At 41.5% G+C, this 22683-nt stretch overlaps 1 protein-coding gene across 2 annotated transcripts in view; it reads left to right on the top strand.

Moving 5' to 3' along the window:
* The window catches only part of OC90 (otoconin 90), a 443355-nt gene that overhangs the window by 391403 nt on the left and 29269 nt on the right, over positions 1-22683 (top strand). For both annotated transcript variants that reach the window (XM_069220767.1, XM_069220766.1), the window contains one exon: positions 8484-8658. In XM_069220767.1, the coding sequence (XP_069076868.1) occupies positions 8484-8658 (175 nt within the window). The remainder of the gene's footprint in view (positions 1-8483; positions 8659-22683) is intronic.

Raw genomic sequence — 22683 nt, 5'->3', positions numbered from 1 at the left:
CCTCCCTGCGCAGTGCAAGAGGGTGCTGCTTCTTTTCTTCTGCTCGAGTAGATTTTCTACTTGAGCAGCAGATCTCGAGTAGATTTTCTACTCAAGCTGCAACTTCCTCAACGCGAACTGAAGGTTTCTCAACATGAGAGTTCACAACCATCTGCAACCGCCCGTGTTGAGAAATCTTGCCGGGAGATGGTCGTGAGTAAGATTTTCCTTGCTTGCGCTCGCCAAATCAACATTGGCAAGCATGAGCGAGGAAAAAACTCCGCTACATGGAGTTTTTCGTAACTAGGTGCTCTAAGAGGAGCAGGAAAAACCCTGCAAACTCAGTGACTCTCCTAGTTACACAAATTAATACTTAAAAACCCCTGTTCAGAAAATGAATGTGGATATTATTAATCCTACTGCTAATAGTGGTCTATTGTTAGATAAGTGTTTAAGTGTCCTATTTGGGCACACATTTGCAACTGTGTTTGTTTTTTGTTTGTTTTATTTTTGTCTGGGGAAGGAAAAACTCCTATGTCCTGTGACAATTCACAGGAGGAAATGTGGCTAAATTGTTTGGGTGTTTTTACTCAGAGACCAGCAGCCTAATCATTGCTCTAGCAAAACAAGCCTTTGCAAAGGCAGTAGGTTTTGCTTATGTGTGATCTATGGCTTTATCAATGTTTTTTTTAGGCATGTTGAAAAGAAAAAAAGTGCCATGGTGCGGCCAGCATTGACTGTATCATAGCACTGCTTTGTTATTTACTTTATGCCATGTTGCAAAGCTGTGGGAGTTGCTGTACAGCATGACTAAAAGTAGTGTTTCCCCAACTGTGGGTCGCAAGCTGATTTTTGATGGGTCATGAAAGTCCTAGAAATAAATGAAGATGCCTTTAAACTTAGATTGTCACATTTGCTATTCTCTGCAGACTGGTCAAATGTCAGGCTATGTCTTCTGGCAAATTGCTGCTTATTTTTTTATGATCGGGATTGATGTTTGCAAATTCCTCTCACTTTGCAGTCAGAGAAAGAAAAGTAAAGTGAATTATGTGGCAATCTTGCTGGGGAACAGAGTGTTTGAACGGAAAGAATGTAGGATGTCATTTTTTGTAACACCCAACAGAATGTAAATACCTGTATTGAACTGAATACCTTCAGCAGGTAGGAAAGCAAAAATGAAGCACATTTTTTGTAATTCTGAAATGTGATGGAAGCAAAGATTGTAATAGGATCAAAAAAATCAGGACACTTTACTTGGTGATGCCTAAATCACAAATATTAATTGAAACTCTATTTTCAAAAAATACCATATGAGTGCAATTTAGTTCTATTTGTAAAACTGTATGTCTCTGCACATTTTGTGGCCATTTAAATAGAAAATGTGCTGTCTTTAAATGATAGTGCGCAACCACGCAATGAATTAGTTATATTAAAAAATCACCCGCCTCAAGGCCATTAAAGCTTGGTGGGTTGCAAAAGGTTCTTGTTCTAAAAAGTGGGTCATGGTCCTTAAAAGTTTAGGAATTACTGGCTGAAAGTAAACAAGAAAAAGTGCAATGACACAGCCAGCACTGAGCATGTCATAGTGATTTCCTCTTTAGCCATGTTGCACAGCAGCCCATGCTGGTGTGCAATATGTGTAAAAAAAAAAAGTGTGGGGGGCAAGCCACACGAGGGAGATGTGAGGGGAAGCAGCAACAATAGGATGGGGGAAAGCAACACGAAGAAGGTACGAGGGAGGGAGCAGCAACAACAACAGACAGCAGGGGGATGGTATATGGAAGCAAAACAAGGGAGGTGTGAGAGAAGAGGGAATTCCAACAATGGACAAAAGGAGGAGGGCAGGGGGACAAGCAACATAAAGGAGGTGCGGTGGGGAGGGAGGGAGGGAGCAGCAACACAAAGGACTGCATGAGGAGGGCAAGGGGGGCAGAAAGCAGACACATGCACTCTTCGAGAGTGCATTCCAAAAAGCAAAAAGAAAAAGTACCTGCAGTAGTGGGCGGCCAGTGGAAGGACACTGGCTGCAAACAGAAGGCTTTAGTAGATCCATGCTGCATGACAGGAACATACACTAGATACGCTGGCCAATCACAAGGTAGGAAACAAGAGTGAAGTGGAATCCAACCAATGTTAGGTAATGATACGTAAAGGGCAGGCTCTAAGCATGTTTTATTTTTAGGCTAACAGTAGATTTTGCCGACAGCGCATATATGCTTTTCAGGCAAAACCTAAAAACTAAAGGCCATATGTAGAAAGCATATGTGTGGTCGGCAACAGCCCGATCGGACCGTTGCCGACTGTAAAAATGCTTTTACCTATGTTTTAAGCACAAATTGCGATTTGGTAATACGCTACCAAATCACAATTTGTGTTTGTGATTTGGTATTTGGAAGGTGTGTATTTTGGGGCATCTCTTTCAAATTCCAAATCTGAATGTGATGTATTAATGTTTTGGCACCGAATTCCAGTCACAAAACATTATTACTGTGAAGAAGGTGGTAACCCATTCATAATTGGAAAGTGGTCCCAATGGGGCCCCTTTCTGTTTGAGAACGGAAAAAAATATTTTTTTAGAGCAGGCAGTAGTTCCACAGACTGCTTCTACTTTTAAAAAATGAAACTTCAAAGTTTAATTTTCTTTTTTTAAGTGCATCCTGTTTTCCAGCTGCATTTTAAAAAAAAGATTGCTTTGTTAAAAAGCAATCATAGACATGGTGGCCTGATGATCCCAGCAGGCCACCATCCCTTTTGATCCCTGTCATTCCTAATGGGTCGCAAACCACAACCTACCTCATTAATAGTTGAAAAATGTACGTTTTTGCACATCAGGAATTGCGATTTCCTAACTGCAATTCGTTAAGGATTACAATTAGGAAATTGCAATACTAGATTTTTGTAAATGTGGCCCAGATTTATGGAGGGATTGTGCCATTCCAATGCCACATTAGCGTCATGTTTTGTACGTGAATGTGGCATTGGAAGGGCAAAAATGCAGCGCCATATTTACAGAGTGGCTCAATGCTTGCATTGCGCCACTTTGTAACCCCTTGCGCCACATTATGCCTGCGCCAGGCATAATGTATGCAAGGGGGTCATTCTGGTGCTAGGGCAGAGCAATCTATGAGATTCCTTTGCGTCATTTTTATCAGCATTATTTAACGCCTGCTAAGTGCAGGTGTTAAAAAGAGGCTCCCATTGATTACAATGGCCTTCTGGGTGCTTTGAAGGATTAGTGTCATAATTTTTATCGCCAATCCTGCAAGCGCCGGACTAGTGTAAAGAATTATGATGCTGGTCACCCTAACTACCGCAATGGTGCGCCGTATATTAAATACAGCGCACAAATGGTGGTGTTATCGGGGAGCTAAGGACTGCAAGAAAAGTGGCGCTGCACTAGGTGCAACGCCACTTTTTTTATAAACCTACCCCTAAGTGCTTCTGGCCATATTACCTTAGGGCAGATGCACTAAGACTTTGAGAATGTAAAAAAATACATGAGCAATTCCCTTAAGTGGTTGCAAATGATTAGCCATTAATTGCAGTGCACAGAACAGGACAATACTGCAAGACAAATACGTTTCACGGTGCAAAATATCTAGATTACGGAATACATTATATGGTGTGAACTAAAGTAGTGATTTTCAGCAAAATGTCCCACTTTGGGTAACTAGCTCAGATTTTTGTAAAGTAAAATGCCATGTGGAAAATAGGCCTAAATCACAAGTCATAATCAATGTCTTGGGATCCTTTTTTTGGACTGAGGGTCAGAACGAAGCAGGCTTTGTAAGAGCAGCGCTGCACAATTGTAGTTGACATATCCAAGCCATATAATTTAAAATGATAATAACTTAAAATCTAAGAAGCTGTAAATCTTAAGGGACAAAATATTAGTCCAAAGTTACCTTATGTGAATTAGTATGTGCACCGACAGTTCAAACTGATTTTTGAATGGCCATTATTATGTTCCCCATACAAAGGCTTCTGTTTTGCCCTGGTCTGTTTGATGTAACACCCAAGGTGGCCAAAAGAATGCCACCACGTGAGTCCCTTCACTCTGCCAGTGGAACCAAGCTGCACCTCACTGGGGAGGCACAATTAGGCCAAAACAGCTTGTGTTCCATTTTAGAAAGGACCCGACTTTGAAGTTCTGGCTGGAATGTTCCTATTGGAGCAGAAACAAGACTTATTTTCACGTGGCTGGGTCTAATCTGAGGTGGCATGGTGGGCAAACAATGGATTGGAATGCTACCCTGAGCAATTGCCTGCAATTACATTTATTGCAAACATTCCTCCAACCATCATTTGTGTGTTTGATCTATTTAGACCTGGCCCGAAGGACCACCTCCAACCATGTCTAAACCCATTAAACAACCAGTCATTTTCATGTGTGTTTGTTTGTGTGGGTGAGGATTATAAAGCGCACAGCTGCTCAAAAGAGTATCCCGGTGCTACACAGTAGGTTTAGGAGATCAGGATCCAAGCTTACTGTGAAAAGAGCAGGTCTTAAGTTTTTTCTTAAATGAGCCCTCATCCTGTATCTGTCGGAGAAACAGACAAAGATTATTCTACCCAGGGGGCCCAAAAAAGCAAAAGATCGTCCAGCAGCCTCTGCCAGTCAAACTCTAGGGATACGATCAAAAAGTTGTTAGAGGACTGTAAAACTCTACTTGGACAACAGTAGGGAATTCTGGTCAATAAGTATTCAGGTCCTGTGTGATGGAGAGATCTATGCATTAGCAAAGGGGATTTAAAGAGAATCTGTTTCTCCACAGAGAGCCAATGAAGTTTACGCAAGTGCATAGAGATGTGCTCATGTCTAGGAACTCCAAGAACCAACCTAGCCGCAGCATTCTGCACAGTCAGGAGTTTGTTAAGTAGATACTTTGGCAGACCTGCACATAGGGTAATGGCATAGTCTAATCTAGACATGACTAACACCAGTACCACTGTAATTTTAGCTGTCACTGAAAGAAAGTGTATGAATTTTTTGATATGTGTTAGATGGCAAAGCAGACACCGAACAGGGCAATAATTTGATTGTGGAAGGACATTTTATCAAATTTAATCCCCAGGTTTTTTACCAATTCTGCTAGGGTGCTAGGTGGGCTGAGCCCCACAGGCCAGTAGACATCTCAATTAAGAGAGAAGTTATGTCAGAAACTAAGGAACTCTGTCTTTCCGGTGGTGCACAACAGGTGATTAATAGACATCCAACAGAAAACAGCCGACATACAAGGTTGGATGGCATCCTGTTCAATGAGCATGCCTTTACCCCAGGTAAAAAGGATCTGGGTATCATCTGCGTACAAAACAATCCTATCCCCGAAAGATTCAACCACCCTCGCTAGGGGGGATATATTGATATTGAACAATGTGGGGCTAAGTGCGTATCCTTGAGGGACTGCAACTGAAAGCCTCATGCTCTCAGAGGAGTAAGGAGGTAGCCATATTGCTTGCATCCTATACTCAAGAAAGGGCTTCAGCCAATTCCAGGCATTATCCCTGATTGGGATCTCCTGAAGTTGGGTGAGCAGTCTGGCTTGTAAAACTGTATCAAATGCTGCTGAAATGTCCAACAGTACCAGAAATGCTCTGTCACCCACACCGGTGGTGGCTTTGATGGTTTCCGCGACTTCCAACAAGGCAGTTTCCATACTGTAGCCTGGCCTAAAGCCTTAATGGCTAGAATGCAGTAGCATATTGGTCTCTAAATAATTAGAGATCTGACGCTTAACAAATATTTCCAGAATCTTGGATGGTGCTAGAAGAAGGGAAATGGGTCTATAGTTACCTGGGACGCAGGATCCGCTGTTGGCTTCTTTTATCAGTGGGAAAATATTTGCCTTCTTCCAGCCTACAGGGACCATAGGATTTGACTAAAGACTTATTTAGCAATGCATTCAAAGTGGGTTTAATAGTATCAATACCCAATACTATAATAGAGGGAGGGCATGGATCATCAGGAGAGGCCGATTTAAGATGCAGAATGGCTCTTCCGGAGTCTTCCAATATGATTGTATTAAATGCAGACAAAGCACAGGACGGAGGGACATCCGACTGATTTTGCAACCTCAACTCAAGACCTTTATTAGCCTCTAAGCGTAAAGCAGCAAAAAGCCTGAGCTGGTTATCCTGAATTTTGGTGTGAAAGAAAGCAGCAGGTTCTTCACACTACTCAAAAGATGGGGGCTTACTTCTGTGGCATGCCACAGGATCAGTGAAATCCTTTACAGACTTAAAGATTTCTCTTGGCTTATTCACTGCCTTATTAATCCTTCTTTCGAAATAGTCCCTGTTAGTGGAGCTTATCAAATTGACATATTTCTTTAATGCCTTTTTGTATAGTTCTTTAGCTTCGAGGCTGTAGCTCTTCCTCCAAGCTCTTTCAGCCCTTTAACAAAGTTTTTCACAAGTATAAAGGTCTTATTAAACCAAAGGTTAGAAACTTCTTTCTGTTGGGCATCCGATTGGGGAGAGGGACAAGATTCTTCAATGATCTATGCAACCAACAATCCTATTCCTCACAATTTGAATCAATGTAGCCTAAAAGAGTAGGCATATTGATTTCCAAAGAGCACTGCAAATTATGAGCCGAGATTTTGGAGAAGGTGCAGACTGTTGGGGGTGGGAATCAGGGTTGTTGGGGTGTGACATGCCATGGCCAAGCCAGTTTTACATATTATTACATAGTAGGAGAATGGTGTGATTGCACCGTACATTAACATGGCAGCAGAAGTCTTTTTTTGCGAAAGTCCCTTTTTCAGCTGGCAGTCCTGCAGGGCCATCTGCCAGAACCTGCAACTGACTGGTAGATGGCAAACACGACAATGGGACTGCTTTTTCCCCAGCCTTTGGGAATCAATAGGATTCCCCATGGCCGTTTGACCATGGCAAATGTAAGAAATCCATCTTTTGACCATGTCTCACATATTATTTTTTAGCTGTGGGCATGTGGCATTTTGACTTCTGCAGTGGCTATAGCCTTTTAAGTAGATATTAGCCTTGTGTGCTATATTAAAATGGACAACTGTTTTCATTTCCAAATTGAGTACCAGTTTCACTGTATTTTTCACTTTATGTAGCATCATGGTCCAGTTAGCTCAAAATGTTTGTGGTGTCATGGTCAAGATTTTTAAATGTTGTGCAACATCCGTTTTCTACCAAAACTAACAGAGAAGATCCCTGCACCACAATCATTCATCCTTTCAAATAATCTTTCCAAAAAGTTCTTGATAATAGTCCTTCTCTACAGACTGCAAGTGCTCTTCTTGGGTAACTTCTCGTTGATCCCCTGCTCTAAATCTTTTGCCATGTGTTTCAATTTTCTGTTTTTTCATCTGAACCCTAAGATATATAGTCTCTTCAACCTTCACATTGCAGTCTCTACTTTCCACCTCTGTTTATCAAGTTTCAGACACACTGGAATCTTAGGTGTTAGACTGACAGGGGTTAACCTGACTGCCAACCAAAGACCCCATTTCTAACACTAGGTTACTCTACATATAGGTCAAAATATTTCTGTCAGAGTATGAATACTGGATGATGTGTCATTTGATCCTATCTTAAGCTCATCATGCAAAAGATAACACATAGATTGCTAACTCAGTCCAACAACGAATTAGAGTGCAGAAAACACCTACCACATCTAAGTACCTTTAAGCTACTGTCACCTTAAGACCCAGTCCATCCTTTATCTTACTAGAGTAATCCATTTAAGATGACAATGTTGGATTCCAGCCCTATAAATCACAGCCCATCTTGATTCTTTGTGCATGTGAATCAGACGTTTTTCAGCAGGAATTGAAAGCTGCAGTGACTGTCAAAAAAGGGTAAATTTTTTAGTACAGGTGACTTGCACCGTTTGAACAACTCTACTTCCATCCAGTGGGATACCTTCCTGCACAAAAACAAATCAAAGAGGCATATTCCTCGATGTGTGCTGCATTTAGCACACATGAAAATATATTTCTCCTTGTTTTTCCTCTGTTGGGCAAGAGCACCATTTTAGCACAAATCCAGTTTTACAACTCTTTGTAAATCTGGGTTTGCATTTAAATACATGGGTGGATGCATGGGAACGCCCATGCCTTTCAAACGCAAAGTAACACAAGGCAGCTATATGCTGCACTGTGTTACTTTGTATTTGCAAGGCTTAGTAAATGCCAAAAATGAGTGCGCATCAGAGATGTGCCACAAATGTGACGCAACACGGATGCAAAATCATAGTAAATCTGGGCCTAGGTTCCTAAGATTTAAATGGATTCTGAAGTATAACATAAGAGACCAACTCTTAGCATCTGGGTCCAGCACTACAGGTTGCATGCATATTCTTATATACAGCTACAGTGTCCTCTCTAGTATTAACATTTCTGTGAAATTTCATGAGTGTCCTAGTAAACACTACATACAAACCAAATCTTATTACTACGATGAGGGTGATGAAAAAGTAGAACCTTAATTTAAAAAATGGCGATGGAAATAACGTTGCATTATTTTTGCAGTGTGTGAAAGATTCACCTTCTTACAACTTGGAGAGAATGGAAACTCGAGAAGGGAAGTACCACAACTGGGAGAAATGCTATTTTGCTTATCTGGAAGATGTTCTCAGGAATTCGAATCCTATGGATGCTATTGTGGGCATGAAGGGAAAGGCGATCCAGCAGATGCACTGGACAGGTACAAATAACTGTGCACAATAATTGCATGTACCCTTTATTCCTGAAATAAGCAATTTTCATTTCTACAAACCCACTCGTGCTTTACATTGATCAGGTAAGTTATTGAGGCAAGCTCCCCGATTCTCTTTCAAGCGTCAACAGAGATGTTCTTTTTCAGTGCATGTGTGGAATTTGTGGCCTTTTGGGCAAAGAAGTAAGGCCAATCTTTTTAGATTTAGAAATAAAACATTTTTAAGTGGAGCATGATGTGATGTATAATTAATTAAAGTTTGTAGTTCCATGAAATATTCAGGTGTAAGTGCCCTCATCAAATATGTGATGGATATTTGATTGAAAATAAACCCATTTGCATCGGATAAGAAAATGACAAAGTTTCAAAGATACAGTGTGGCAGGCTTGATTTCAATACAAGTGCACTATGCAAAAATCCGGCCAATGTCTGATTCTTGTGTCATAATTTCCATCGGGCAAATCTGCTCTGTCAAAATTCTCTTCTGGCAAAATGCATTAGAACTGGTATTTCCACCCCAAACTCCTGCGAGTGCATTGCGTGCGTAGTCCATCTAATGTGATCCGCCAAAGTCGTGATTAATCTTTTTCAGTGAAACATTTTCTGTTTTGCTCCAACACGCTGTTGCAAAACCCTGTATTCCACGCACTGAAGCCCTTTGCAACCTATTGGAACATTTTAGTGTCCTTCATGAATGATCTAGAGATAAATCGACTTTTCCACCTTCTACATCGTACCAAGAGATTTCTGCTTCACCTCCAAGAAAGCTCTCCAGTTTGCACACCTATGTTCCACCCGGACTAATGAAATCATATCCACACATGACTTCCCAATACATCTCCACATAGCTACAATGAGTGCCAAATCAAGCAAATATTAGGCCTGTCATGACAAGAGCACGTCTCACTGGTGCTAAAGTCCCCTTGGTGGCTACCAGTATTCCACAAGGATTTACATGGTCACTGCCCACACAAAATGGAAATAATTTGGAAGATCTCTCCTGTTGAGGTCTCCTCCTTGTAGAACACTCTTCCATCCCATATGAGACTCAAAAATCACTTCTTCAAAATCAGAAAATTCTTGAAAACGAATCTTTTGCATTCAAGCCTTTGGTTAACCCCCCACACCCACTATTGCACTTAAGGCCCAATTAGAGGTTGCAGAGTACTGGCAGAGTGCAAACTCCATACCCATAAACACTCGTACCATTCAAAAACACCTATGTCGTGTACATGACCAGCTAATGGAGAATAACCATCATTCAAATCCTGTTTTCTGGATCAAACTACACATATAATTCACAATTTCATTCGGATCAAAAGAAACACGTCAGCCATAGCAAGAAATAAAACACAGACATTTATTGAATAGTTAAATCTAAAACCAGAGCTTCTTGGACCTTTTCTATTTTCTATAAGTGGTTTCATATATTAAGTTCCAATATTTTCGTTTTGGAACTCGTGTTTTTGGGGACCATAACAAATGCATTTGACACGTCATCATTGTTTCGTTTTAGGACTTTTAAAAGAAAAGGAAGTGGCAACAAGCACTGCACAGTGGGTTGCAGGCATTAGCGCAACAACACTAGACCTTTTGGTTTGCTTTCCTTGCCAAGGATTGCTTTACATCGCATCATGATAAATATGGTTTGTTTACAATTACTAAATCAAAACTATAAGTAAAATAAATAAAAAAACTACAAAAACTGGAGTTCCCAGCATTGCTTTACGTTATTCTTCACAATAAAGTGTGACTTAAACTGAAAAGCGTGAGGCAAGCAAAGGAATAATGCGACCAAAACTGCCACGTGGGGAAAAGGTACACAGCAAGAAATGGTAAATACAGGCAGCGTAGTAACAGAGGTTTATTGGTGGAGCACATCCTTGATAGAGTTCATCCTCGGAAGTGTGGGTTTTGATAAAAGTGCTAAAAAGTGCTTCCTTGGGAATTTAACCTCGTCCCCACTGGTTTGGCAGGAATTGGGGTGGGCTTTATGTCTATGGGTGGTCACACAGTGAAAGGTTCAGGGGGTTAAAGGCTATTGCTGAAAGCCGTAAAGTGAGATTCTTACAGAACTGCAGAAGAAACAATGGTTAGTACTGATACATTTGCTATGAAGAATTAATCATGTAATAATAATAGTTCACCACTGGGCCGTGGGAGAAATCAGTAATTCTTATGCAGTAAAGAAGATCAAAGTTAGATATTAACACCAAATGCAATGCTTATGACATCACACTGTTTAGACCAATGAGTAACAGCTCCTAAAAACACATCATTAAATAAGAAAACATACTCCAACCAATAGACATTGCTATATTCATAGTTGTTGTGTTAATAGGGTTAATGATAATGTGATTTGTAATCATCATTAAGATTGTCTTTGAAATTTGTGATTGCATCTGTTACATCAATGGCGAGCCAAAGAACGAATGGTTTTTCATAGCACAACATAGCACTATAGGACCATATTGCACTTGCTACCCATTCCAGCAGTTAGTTTGAAAAGGCTGTATTTTTAAAAAGTGCAGCTAACAGCGGCAATTGATTGGAATTAGAACGTTTAGGTTTACCTTTCATGAGAACATTTTTTGCTGCATAATTTGGTCTGCCATGCCACGTAATCCTAGTAGTCCGTACAGTGCTAAAGCTCTCCAAAGTAGATTGGGGCTGTCATACTGTGAAATATGTTTTTTTTATTACTGCATATTGTCCAATAAACCCTAATGAAAGCAACCAGATATCAAGGATGTTATGAGTGATGTAACATGTGAGGTTCTAACAGGTGCTTGGTGGGGGTGTACGTTATAGTTAGTTAAATGTATATATATATATATATATATATATATATATATATATATATATATACATATATATATATATACACACACACAGACTACCTAGTGGCGACTGCCACTAGGTATTTATAGTTAGGACCTATTTTCTATAGAAAAAGTATTTTTTGACTTGCCTAAATCTTTGGTGCCAGTTGGTAAATTGTCACAAAATGTTCCCCCAAAAATACAACACTCTCTTCAGCTGCTGTCTGGAAAGTTTTGGGGTGATCTGTCAAGCAGAGAAAAAGGGGGGTCCCAAAACATGCTTTCCCCATGCATTTTTTCATAGGGATTTCAAACATGACTATAGTCCGAACCGATAGACGGAATTACACTAAATTTGGCAGAAAGGTAGTTCTTGGCCCAGAAAGAGCCCTTTTTGTTATTTGGTATAAATCCATTCAGTAGTTTTTGAAATATTAAAGAAAAAACAAATTTGTATATATAGGTATGTGAAGGCTCTGCAAACCCTCCCGATTTCTTGCTGGGAACTGACTGGCTGCCAAACTTCAACAAGGAAATGTTGGCAGCCATCTTTGGACTCAGCTTCAACCAAGGGGTTGGTAGGGATTTTTTGTTATTTTTGCTGGAAATTTGCAGTTTAAAAAAAAAACAAAAAAACTCAAGCATGGTCTCTTGTGCTTGTTTTAATAAAGTCCCCGGGTGGGCCAGATCCTAGGGGCATGTTAAAAATAAAGGAGGGGGGCACACTGGGCCCCCTCTTGGGCTTATTTATGCCCCTGGGACCGTCACCTCCCGGGGCTTTATTTCAATAGTATGTGGGGGGCTGTGGAGCTTCCCCTGTGCCCCAGGGACTCCCCAGGGCTAACTTGCAATGATATGCGGGGGGCTGTGTGCCCCCCCCCCCATAGACCTGGGGATCGAAAACTTCCCTGGGCAGAAATAAAAGAATGAAGGAGGTTCATTGTGGACCCGCAGCCCTGGGGACATCCACCTCCCCGGGGCAAATATAATTTTGGGGAGGGCCCACAAGGCCCCCCTCATGGAGCTATAGATGGCACTGGGGACTGCCTCTCCCCAGGGCCGGCTTCTACAGTGCCCTGGGCTACCCACCCTCAGGACACAGCCGTTTGCTTTGACTTGGCAGGAGCTTTGACAGCTCCAACCAAGTCAGAGCAAACAGTCCAGTTCAAGCAAGGGAGAACTGTCAACTCGCTCTTGTTTGCTGGGAGTGGAAGTGTCCTCTGTTTCCCTACTTCCAAACATGCGGGCAGGGAAACAGAGGAAACAATTGCTCTCTCAGACAGGAAGCTGCATGCTTAGCAGCTCCCTGTCTGTGACAGGGATGCTGGCTTCCACAGGAGGGAAGGAGCCGGCTGGGACTGCGGGGGCCTTCAGGTTCCCCGGCAGTCTCTTTGCACACTGGGTGCACTGTGTGGCACCAAGGACAGATGGCCGGGCCTCAGGGGATTGAGTCGCCTGGGCCAAGATAGACCTGGGGAGGGGGGATTTGTGGCCTCCCTAACCCCCCCAAAAAAGTATATGGTGAGACCGGGACCAAGAGATGGGATCCCAAGGGCCAAAATCATCCGGGGGAGGAGGGTCATGAGGCCCCTCTCCCCAGAAACAAAATATTTCAGAAGGCCGGGCCCCGGGGGATCGGGTCTCCTGAGGCAAAATCTGTCAGGGGAGAGGGGCTGTGTAGCCCACCCTCCTGCACACTGCACATTTAACCAACAAGGCAGCACTTACTAAATAACCAGTAGAAAGTGCTACAGTTTAATAGAAATTTTGTGCTTCAGTTTTGGCCATGATGCTCATTTCACAGAAACTGAACCTCAATAGGAAGCACTTACCAATATAAAAGTAAACTGTAAACTTTGCACTTGTATAGCGCACTACTCACCCGTTAGGGTCTCAAGGCACTGTACTCATACTGCTATGGAACCCCTCCTGGCTTCTCCCTGTGAGGTGCCCACTCCGGGGCACCCCCAGGGTGAAGCCAGGCATCCAAGCGCTGTTGGGGCCGTTGTGGAGATTAAGCAAGCTATTGCCCAGAGTTGCAGAGTGGGACCCATTAATTAGATTAGGCACCGAGGCGAGAATTATCTGGTCCAAGGGAATTGAGCCCAAGACCTGCCGAAGCAGGACTTGAACCCTGGTCTTGAGCCAGATCTCTGCTTCAGGGTCTGCCACTCTAACCATTGTGCCACACTTCTCCACACTAGCAGTTGCCCCAGTAAACCTCAGTAGCAGGTGCCCCAGTGCCCCAGTAGCAGGTGCCCCAGTAAAACCTCCACTTCTGAAAAGGTCAAATTATCCTAACTCCTGGGCCTGGCAAAGGCAAAGCAAGTGTGTTTACTCCACGATTCCATGATCAAAAACAATCTGAAATCTTTTATGGAGGTGAATGCATCTTTCATCTATTGGAGTGCAATCCTACTCTCTCACACCCACACAGATTCTGTTACACACATTCTCACACCCAGACAGGCCTTGGGGCCAACTCCCACTGCACATGCCCAAAGAGTGTGCACAAGGTGGGTTTGGGTGGTTAGAGCGGTTGGCTGCAGGAACTGGCCAAAGGCCATTCGCAGGTTTGGATTGTTATAGGGGTTTGGCAACAGGGTCTGTGCATAGCGCAGGTTGGATTAACATATAACAATGATAATTACTTTACATTTAAAAAAACATAGAAATCCACTGAAAAAACAAAGGTTACAAGGATGTTATAGTTTGGAAATAGAATTAAAAAAAAAAAAAACTTAGAAATTCACTTTAAAAAAAACAAGGTTACAGGGACAATATAGTTAGATTCTGAATTTACTCGGAGTGTCTTTTGCAATTTCTTCAGCAGCCCTTGCTTCTTGTGCAACTTTCAACATTTTAAGGCATGTTTGGAAAGCAGTACTTTGAATGAAGTCATTAGCTGCTATGAAATAGGTCTTGTTAGAGTTGTTGTTAGAAATGGCCCTTTCTGCGTGTTCATCCCCAAACTTTTTGCGTTTTACCCTCCACTTTTTGCTTAATCTTTTTGTTGGCCTTAGGACTCTGAGCACTTTATCCCTGCTGACCAGTGCTAAAGTGCATGTGCTTCTCCCCTAAACAAAGTAACATTTGTGTATGCACAACTGGCATATTTAATTTACTTGTAAGTCCCTTGTAATGTGGCATACCATATACTAAGGTCCTATAAATTAAATGCTACTAGTGGGCCTGCACCACTGATTGTGCCTCCGACTCAAGTAGTCTATGAAACATGTATCTGGGCTGCCACTGCAGAGCCTGTGTGTGCAGTTCCACTGCCACTTCGACTTGGTATTTAAGCCCCCTTACCAAGTCTTAAACTCCCTTTTTACTACATATAAGTGGCCCCTAAGGTAGGCCCTAGGTAGCCCCTGCAGCATGGTGATATGTAAATAAAAGGCAGGACATCTACTTTTAAGTTTTACATGTCCTGGTAGTGAAAAACATCTGTTTTTCACTAATGTGAGGCCTACGCCTCTCATAGGCCAGCATTGGGAATTCCTTAATACACCTTTAAGCTGTAATTCCTGAACAGAAAGGAGTAGCTGCATCATGTTTCATATCCCTGGAATGCTAGTGATAAATCCTTTTTAATGGTAAAGTCAGATTTAAAATTACTATTAGAAATGCTACTTTTAGAAAGTGGGCATTTCTCTGCTCCTACTGCTGTATGTGCCTTGCGACCGGTCTCCAAGACACGTCTGGGGTGGATGTCAACTACACTTTGTGCATTCCCTTTAGACAGCAACAAACACAGGTATGTCTGAGCACTCATCTGCATTCCGATGGTCTTCCTGGGCAGGAAGAGTGAGGGGGGCTGACACACTTGAATAGGGAATGCCTGTCCCCACACAAGTTCAATTAACCCCTACTGACTGTCTGGAGCCAGAGCTAGGAAAAAAGGATCTCTGTGCACTTCAAAGACCCTGCTTTGAAGTCACTCCCGATCCTACCAAACCAGTACACTACTGGGCCTGGGAAGAACTGTGCCGTAGAAAGGACTGCTGTGCTACAAGGATTGCCAGACTGCTTGACTGACTGTACTGAGGAACTGCTTTACTGAGCTGCCCCTGCTATCTGCTGATCTCTGCCCTGCTGAGGACAAGGACTGGACCCATCTCACTTGAATCCAAAGTGACTCTCAGGGTTTGCTGGCTTGCCTCCTCTTTTCTGAAGCCTCAGGTACACAAAAGACTTCTTCCAGCTTACCTGCTACAGATCCTGGACCTCTCTTCAATCAACTCCAGATCCACAAGAGGTCCCTCTCCAGTCCAGGGCCCTTGGAAGTGGTCTTCCTGGTATTTTTGCATTTCAAATCAAGTTTTTGGGCTCTTTGCGAACACTAACAGGCCTGTTCGCACTGGAACTGCATCGCTCGCACAAAGGATCGGCATGAGTCACAACAATTTCATCTCTATGCACAGCAGCATCGCTGCACTTTGACCATAAGACTCCAGCACATCTGTCCGCAATGTCCGGCCACTCTTCGCGCCCATGGACAGACTCTTCACACCAGACTCAGAAGGTAAAACATCAGCAGGATTTACCTGGACCGGTATCCGTCCCGTGCCGTATCTCAGCTGGCCTGAACCTTGGATATGCTCCGGTCCCTTGCGACTTCAAGTAACCTTTTGACAGCTAGCGACTTCTAAACACTATTTTTAGTTTATTCTTTAAAAATTCATATCTCGAATTCTACTTATTGGATTTTTGTTGATTTGGTTTGATTTTACTCCTATTAATATGTGTCAGTATGTGTTGCAAAAATACTTTACACATTGTCTCTTAAGTTAGGCCTGCCTGCCCTGTGCCAAGATACCTGAGGGTGTGTACAGGTTTATTTAAAGTGTGCATTTGACTTACCCTGACTAGGATTTTGGTTCCTTCTTGTACAGGGCACATACTACTACAACCAGAAACACAATTTTTAACAGTTGTACTTTCCATGCAGCTTGTTTCACTAATCTGTCTCCATGGCTGTTGACAGAAAGGTTTCTTCCTTCTTAAAAAAGATATATTGTAATGCTAGACTTGGACTCCTTCTTGGGGTGTTTGTAGCCATCATGTTAATGTTGGCAATGGCTGAATTTTCCGAGTCCCACACAACCAGGACTTTAATCCCAGCAAATGACTTTATAACTCTCTTGTGGGAAGAAGCAGGACCTAGGGTGAGCTAGATCATGTTTTGGGGCTTTCTGTAAGGTGGGCTTCCACTAGTGTCATTGCAGGCCTTATACACCCCACACTTTTAATGAGAGAGCATGCCAATGCCATAGAGGTATATAAATCAGAGTTTTTTCAGATGAAGTCTCATCACACACCTCCTTCATCTCTGTTTCTCCCCGACTTTGTAATGCATTAAGTTAACTACCTAGATATTGCTGCTGAGCTGTCACAAAATGTATGTCTAGATTGGCACTTTACATAACCATAGTGGCTGTTGTGGTCATTAATTATATTAGAATCTTCTTCCCAGGGTATGCTGGTGACTTCCTAATCACAGCACGGTGGACTGTAGAAATGTAGCTAGTAACCTTTCCTTTCTTTAAAATTGGTCTCGGGAACTCAAACTTAATTCACATGTAGTACCTGTCTTTCTGCCTAAAGAGATTGCAACAGCATTTTGTGCACTTGTTCTTTTGGAACTTAGCACGTTCGCCCACAATTCTTTGTTCTCCTACTCTTGTTTGATTGCACAAGTGGCAAGCTAGTCACTGAAGTCCATAACAACTTTATCACTACCTTCTCCAAATTTAACTGCACATTTTATCCACAGCAAAACATGACTGTGTGGTGCTCCTCTAGCTTGATACTCTTTGCCCCTGAAAAGATTCCCTACTTCTCCAAAAGGAGGATTCCTTTTTGTTGCAGATGAAGTTTAGCAGTTCCATGAATTGCCTATGGAACTATCTTGTCACATTGGTTACCTCCCTGGAACATATTTCACTACTGGCTTTGAAGTCTATGCCAGGAATGTTGGCATTAGCTACCGTTAGTAGATCATGAAGATTGTTTAAAGTGTAGTCTCCGCAACTCAAAGTGGGTGCACCCAAATTTCTTAGAATGCTCTTCACATTCCCATGGACTCACTGGCCAACAGGGGATTTGAAAACTAATGACTGTGCTGGAACATCTTTTTCCCTTGAATCATTACAAGCACACTGGCACATGTTCCAGGTTAATGTTCCTAGATTTAACACATGTTCAAGACAGTCACTTAAATATATGCCATCCTGCTCTACAAGAGATGGACTATACACCCCATGTTCTCTCTGGAACGTGGCTCTGCAGAATTCGATTGGCTCACTCTGTATTACACTGCAGATGTTTGCACTGGGCATTCATCGCAATGTCTCCCTGAACTGGAAGGGAAGAGTATGGAGAAACACTGTGAGGCGTAATCATAAGGATGAATCTACACATGTAGATTTACTACTAGTAAATTTACTCTTACACCTTTGAGTAACTTTACTACTTCCACTAATTCACAAAATCTGAATGTAAAGTTACTAAAAAGTGTAGGTTTGCATGTCTTACAACTGTTGAAACAGGGGATGGAACCCAATTTCTGAGTGTAAAGTTACTACTGCCAAAAAGGAGTATGAGTAGCATCACACATGGCCAACCACTGATACTGCAACATCCTGCAGTAGAAAATAATGGCAGTAGGGAGTTAAATTGCCTCTTAGGAAATAATGCTAAATTACATTTTTGTTAAATAACTAAAAATTTAAATATATTTAATATTTTAAAAACATGATCTCAATATAAAGCATATTTTTTATTATCGAATTTTCGCAATATTTTAACTTGGTGTGATCTCTGCTTCGGTGGTTGAGATCTTTGCCCCAGTGGCAGATATCTCCCCATGGTAAAGCATAAGGGAAAAGTAAAATTGTTTTTTCAGCTTAAAAATAATTAATAACAATAGCTTATGTTCAAGGTTAATGTAAAATAAATTATATCTTTATTTTAAATGTACAACAAAATAAAAAATACAGCATTAAAATGTAAATTCAAAATTTAATCATTTTGATTACATTAAATTAAATTAAAAATGTTTTACATTTTTATGAAAAAGAATCCCACATAAAGTAAATCATATATTTTTATAATGTATTAATGCTTATTAAATGTGATGAACAGACGTAATTAAAAGTAATGTAACTATCTGAATAACAAATAATGTTACATTCATTTGGAAATTAACAGAAAATTATAAGAATATGACAAATTAGAGCAAAACATTTCTTATTTTTAGATAATATGTTTAACATTAAATTGAACAATATTTTAAATCATGTAATTTAATTTAACATTTTTTCCCACGGGATTTTTTTACTTTAACTCCCTACCTCCATTATTTTCTATCGGAGGGTGTTGCAGTGCTAGTGGTTGGCCTTGTGTGGTGCTGGGTGTACTCTACTTCTGAACTGAAAAACATTTACCACTGTTTTGGGCCCTTGTTGGCTGTAGTAACTTTAGAAGTGCAATCTGTGAATAGCAATGGGCTTACTCTTCGGTGGGTTGGTGCATGTCCCTCTGTAAGCGCCTTTCGACTCCTCTTTAAAAAAAAACCCTTCTTACCCCTTTTCTTAACCACTTCCATTTTGATGCAAGTGTGTCCCCCTTTCCAGCCACTCACTCTGGTCACTCCCACATTTATTACTAAGTAGTAAACTTATATTTGAGAGAATCTCCCTATTGAAAAGATAAGAAAGGTGGAGGTAAAGATTTACACTTGTGGGTGTGTGAATTCTGTAGCAAGTAAGTAGTACCAGGTAGTACTACTTTAAGTACTACTACATGCAATTTGTGATCTAGACTATGTTACTCCAAGCTTTTGTCCCACACACTTGCAAGTTTTCCTTCAGCCATTCGCATCTGGGTTAGTTCAATAGCATCTCCCATTGTTTTTCTGGATTGAATGAGAAGGATACTGTAGTGGTCATATCTTTTTTCCTTAATTAAGTCCCCTCTCTTATGCAACGGACCTCTTTGTTGTGTTTAATTTGTTCCTACTGCAAACTACACAACTTCAATGTCTATGACTGCATTGTTCTGTTAGTTCCTCTTCAAATTCTTTAAAACCTTCTTAAGATTACAAAAGCTAACTTGCTCTTGATATATATTACTGGAAAGGGATTTTTGCCCTTCTGAACAGTGCAAATCTTATCTTCGAAATTGCCCAACTTGGGAGAAAAGAAGAAAGCATTAGCACGTAGGCACGCCTGTGCAGATACTTTTTAAGGCATGGGCAAGAGGGGGCCCCTGATAGAGTCTGCTCTGTTCTGCAGAGATGCTTGCTCTGATGACCTTGAATAATGTTTAAACAGATTGTTTTAAATACCATTTTCATTTAATTTATTTTTAAGGTAGGTGATGAGTGAGTCTATTACAGACATTTTGCAGAGAAAGGTTGTGTTTATGTTTTGTTCAACATCCTTAAAAAAAGGTTCTTTTACATCAAAACAGGATCTCACAAATGAGAAATGGGAGGGGGTCACATAGATTAATTGCAGTAATATTAGTTAGCTGCTGCTGTATTACAATATTGAAAACACACACAACTCTCCCTGAATATTAGATGTAAACACAAGTAGAATTTAGATGTATGTCTCTGCGCACTGTTAGTCACCTGGCCAAACTGGGCATGGAAGAGCTGAAATTGGATCATCAATGTAAAGCTGTTCCGAACAGGTGCCCCCAAAATATGTTTGGCCCAAGGCCCCCAAAATCCTTATGAGGTCTCTGCATCTGTGGATTACCTGCAGAGCTAAGACTACACACATACATCCGCAGGGAGATCATATCATACAAAAGCTGATGTTAAAACTGCCCTGATGTCCACAGACAAGTATGTTTGTGCAGACAAGTAGCTGACAAGCACACTGAGTCACCTCAGTCACAGATCCTTCACTTACCAATCAACAGATTACGGCACCATCCATCATTTGTTCAGTGCCTCTCTGACAGTCTGCATAGGTGTCACCAGTCACCAAGTGTGGCCCATGTTGTTGTCGTTGGACCTGCCCTTCGTTAACACATTTATTTGTTTGCCAACAGAGTAAAAATGTAGAATCTCCTGCAGGGGTGGGCACTACACGCAAATACCCTAGGTGCTCAGGAATTAAAATAACGTAATACTCTGTCGTGATCAATAACAATGAGAATGACAAAGCTGTATACCTCTATCTTTTTAGATTTGGGAAGTTACACAAGCGCCTGGAAGATAATTTGCCCTAACCAACCAGAGGCTAACCTTGAACCTTCCCTCTCCATGCACAATTATGTAAGGGAAGCAGAGAGACCATGTTAACTTCAGACCTGCCGGCACAGGTTCTTTTTGATAAAACATTTTATTTTGCAAATACAATAGTGGTCCAGACAGTTTTACCTATAAGGAGTTCAAGGATACAGCATGGTACATGGCCGTGGTTATTTAAAAGGCTAGAGTCATCAGAATTACAACATAGGAAATTACCGGACATATCATATAGTGAACTGGACATGTTCCCACCACTGACCCCAGATCCTGCTGTGTTTACACAGATACCCTCCTGCCCTGCGTTTCAGCTCATCCAGGACACACCTTTCAAACCTGGCAACCATCCTGGAAGGACGGGTGATAGCCAATATTTAGCAATATCGCTTTCTGCAAGTTGAAATTTTAGGCCAATAAATAAGAGAACACCCCTCTCTCGCAGCCCACAGCCATCTGAGCTTCTGCCCTAAAACCCCAGTGCCAACCATTAGAGTATATATCTATGACATCCTGGATGAAGGACACAGATCACCAAAATGAGATTATATATTCAGAAATAGCATAAATAATTTTAGTTTATTTCATTTTATTTGTTTGATCTCTTTACCTGATTTGAACTGTTATCCTGTGAGGAGCATAGCCCAAATTCTACTGCATGGATTAAGGGCATCATTTCAGACACAAAGGGTACCCCACACAAATGTCCTATAGAAGCCTTTCTCAGTTGGTGCACTATTCTGCCTACCAATGCCTGACATCACAGGTTTCAATAACAGAGCGATTTTCCAGACCCCTAGACAACACAACACTCATCAAGGCGCCACCATCTAAAGAAACTTTCCACAGTTTAGTTTACTGGACAATAATCTCCATGAAGGGTATTTCTAATCAAATGCTTTACTGTATATGGAAAGTTCGCCCAGGAAACATGTTCTTTATCTGCACAATTATTTGGTACTTCTCCAATTTGATTATCATATGAAACAGATATCTCCTAAGTTATGACTTCTATTTCCCTTTCAGTTAACCTTAGCCTCTTCGGCCATAAGCTGAAGGAGTTTCTTCATGAGCTGTTTTTCTCTGTGAATAGTAGGATAACGATTCACGAAGCAATTCTTAACTGTAAACCTAAATTCACCAATGAAAGGTGCATAGATGCATTTACTACTGCATAATTATACTCCACAGCTCCATACAATTGCACAGCAGCATACCTGATGCAAGGTTTGGAAAGTGGATGGAGCACAGAGTATTTTGCCTCTCACGTTCACAAACTCCACTTCCACGTTTCCATATTATAGATATGTTCAAATATATGCGTGAGCAAAGGGATGGCGTAAATTCCCTTCCAGGGTTTGAAGAGTAATAGAACACACCCTACCATCTAGGAAATGCAAGAGACAGGGTTTCTCCAAAGGGAAAATCTTAACTATAAGCAGATACATGGAGACATCCTGAAATAAATGACTAAAACAACAGTGTAAGGCAGGAAAAGTGATAGCGGATTGCATAACCCTACTGCCCTACAGAACCTGTAGAGTAACTATTTTTACTGACAGTATTTTTCCCTGCTGGCGGACATCATCAAATCCCATAGTCTCAACATAATTTCCTATGAAGATAATATCCAAATCATCCTCTCACTCACCAACGACCTCTCTACCACCAGAACCAACTTCCACAGATGCATGACAAACACCGCTGACTGGATGAAGAAAAACTGCCGACAGCTGAACGCAGACAAGATGAAAGTACTGATCTTTGGCAACAGCAGCAACAAATGGAACGGCTCCTGGTGGCCATCAGACCTAGGAACCACACCCACTCTCTCCAACCATGCCAGATACCTTGGAATCATCGACAACAAGCTCACCATATAATCACAGATCACCGCTGTTTCCTCTGCCCGCTTACTCACTTTGC

This window comes from Pleurodeles waltl, chromosome 2_2 (genome assembly GCF_031143425.1).
Source record: "Pleurodeles waltl isolate 20211129_DDA chromosome 2_2, aPleWal1.hap1.20221129, whole genome shotgun sequence".
NCBI lineage: Eukaryota > Metazoa > Chordata > Amphibia > Caudata > Salamandridae > Pleurodeles > Pleurodeles waltl.
Note: the sequence above shows the minus strand (reverse complement) of the source record. Positions and strands in the feature narration are given on the sequence as shown.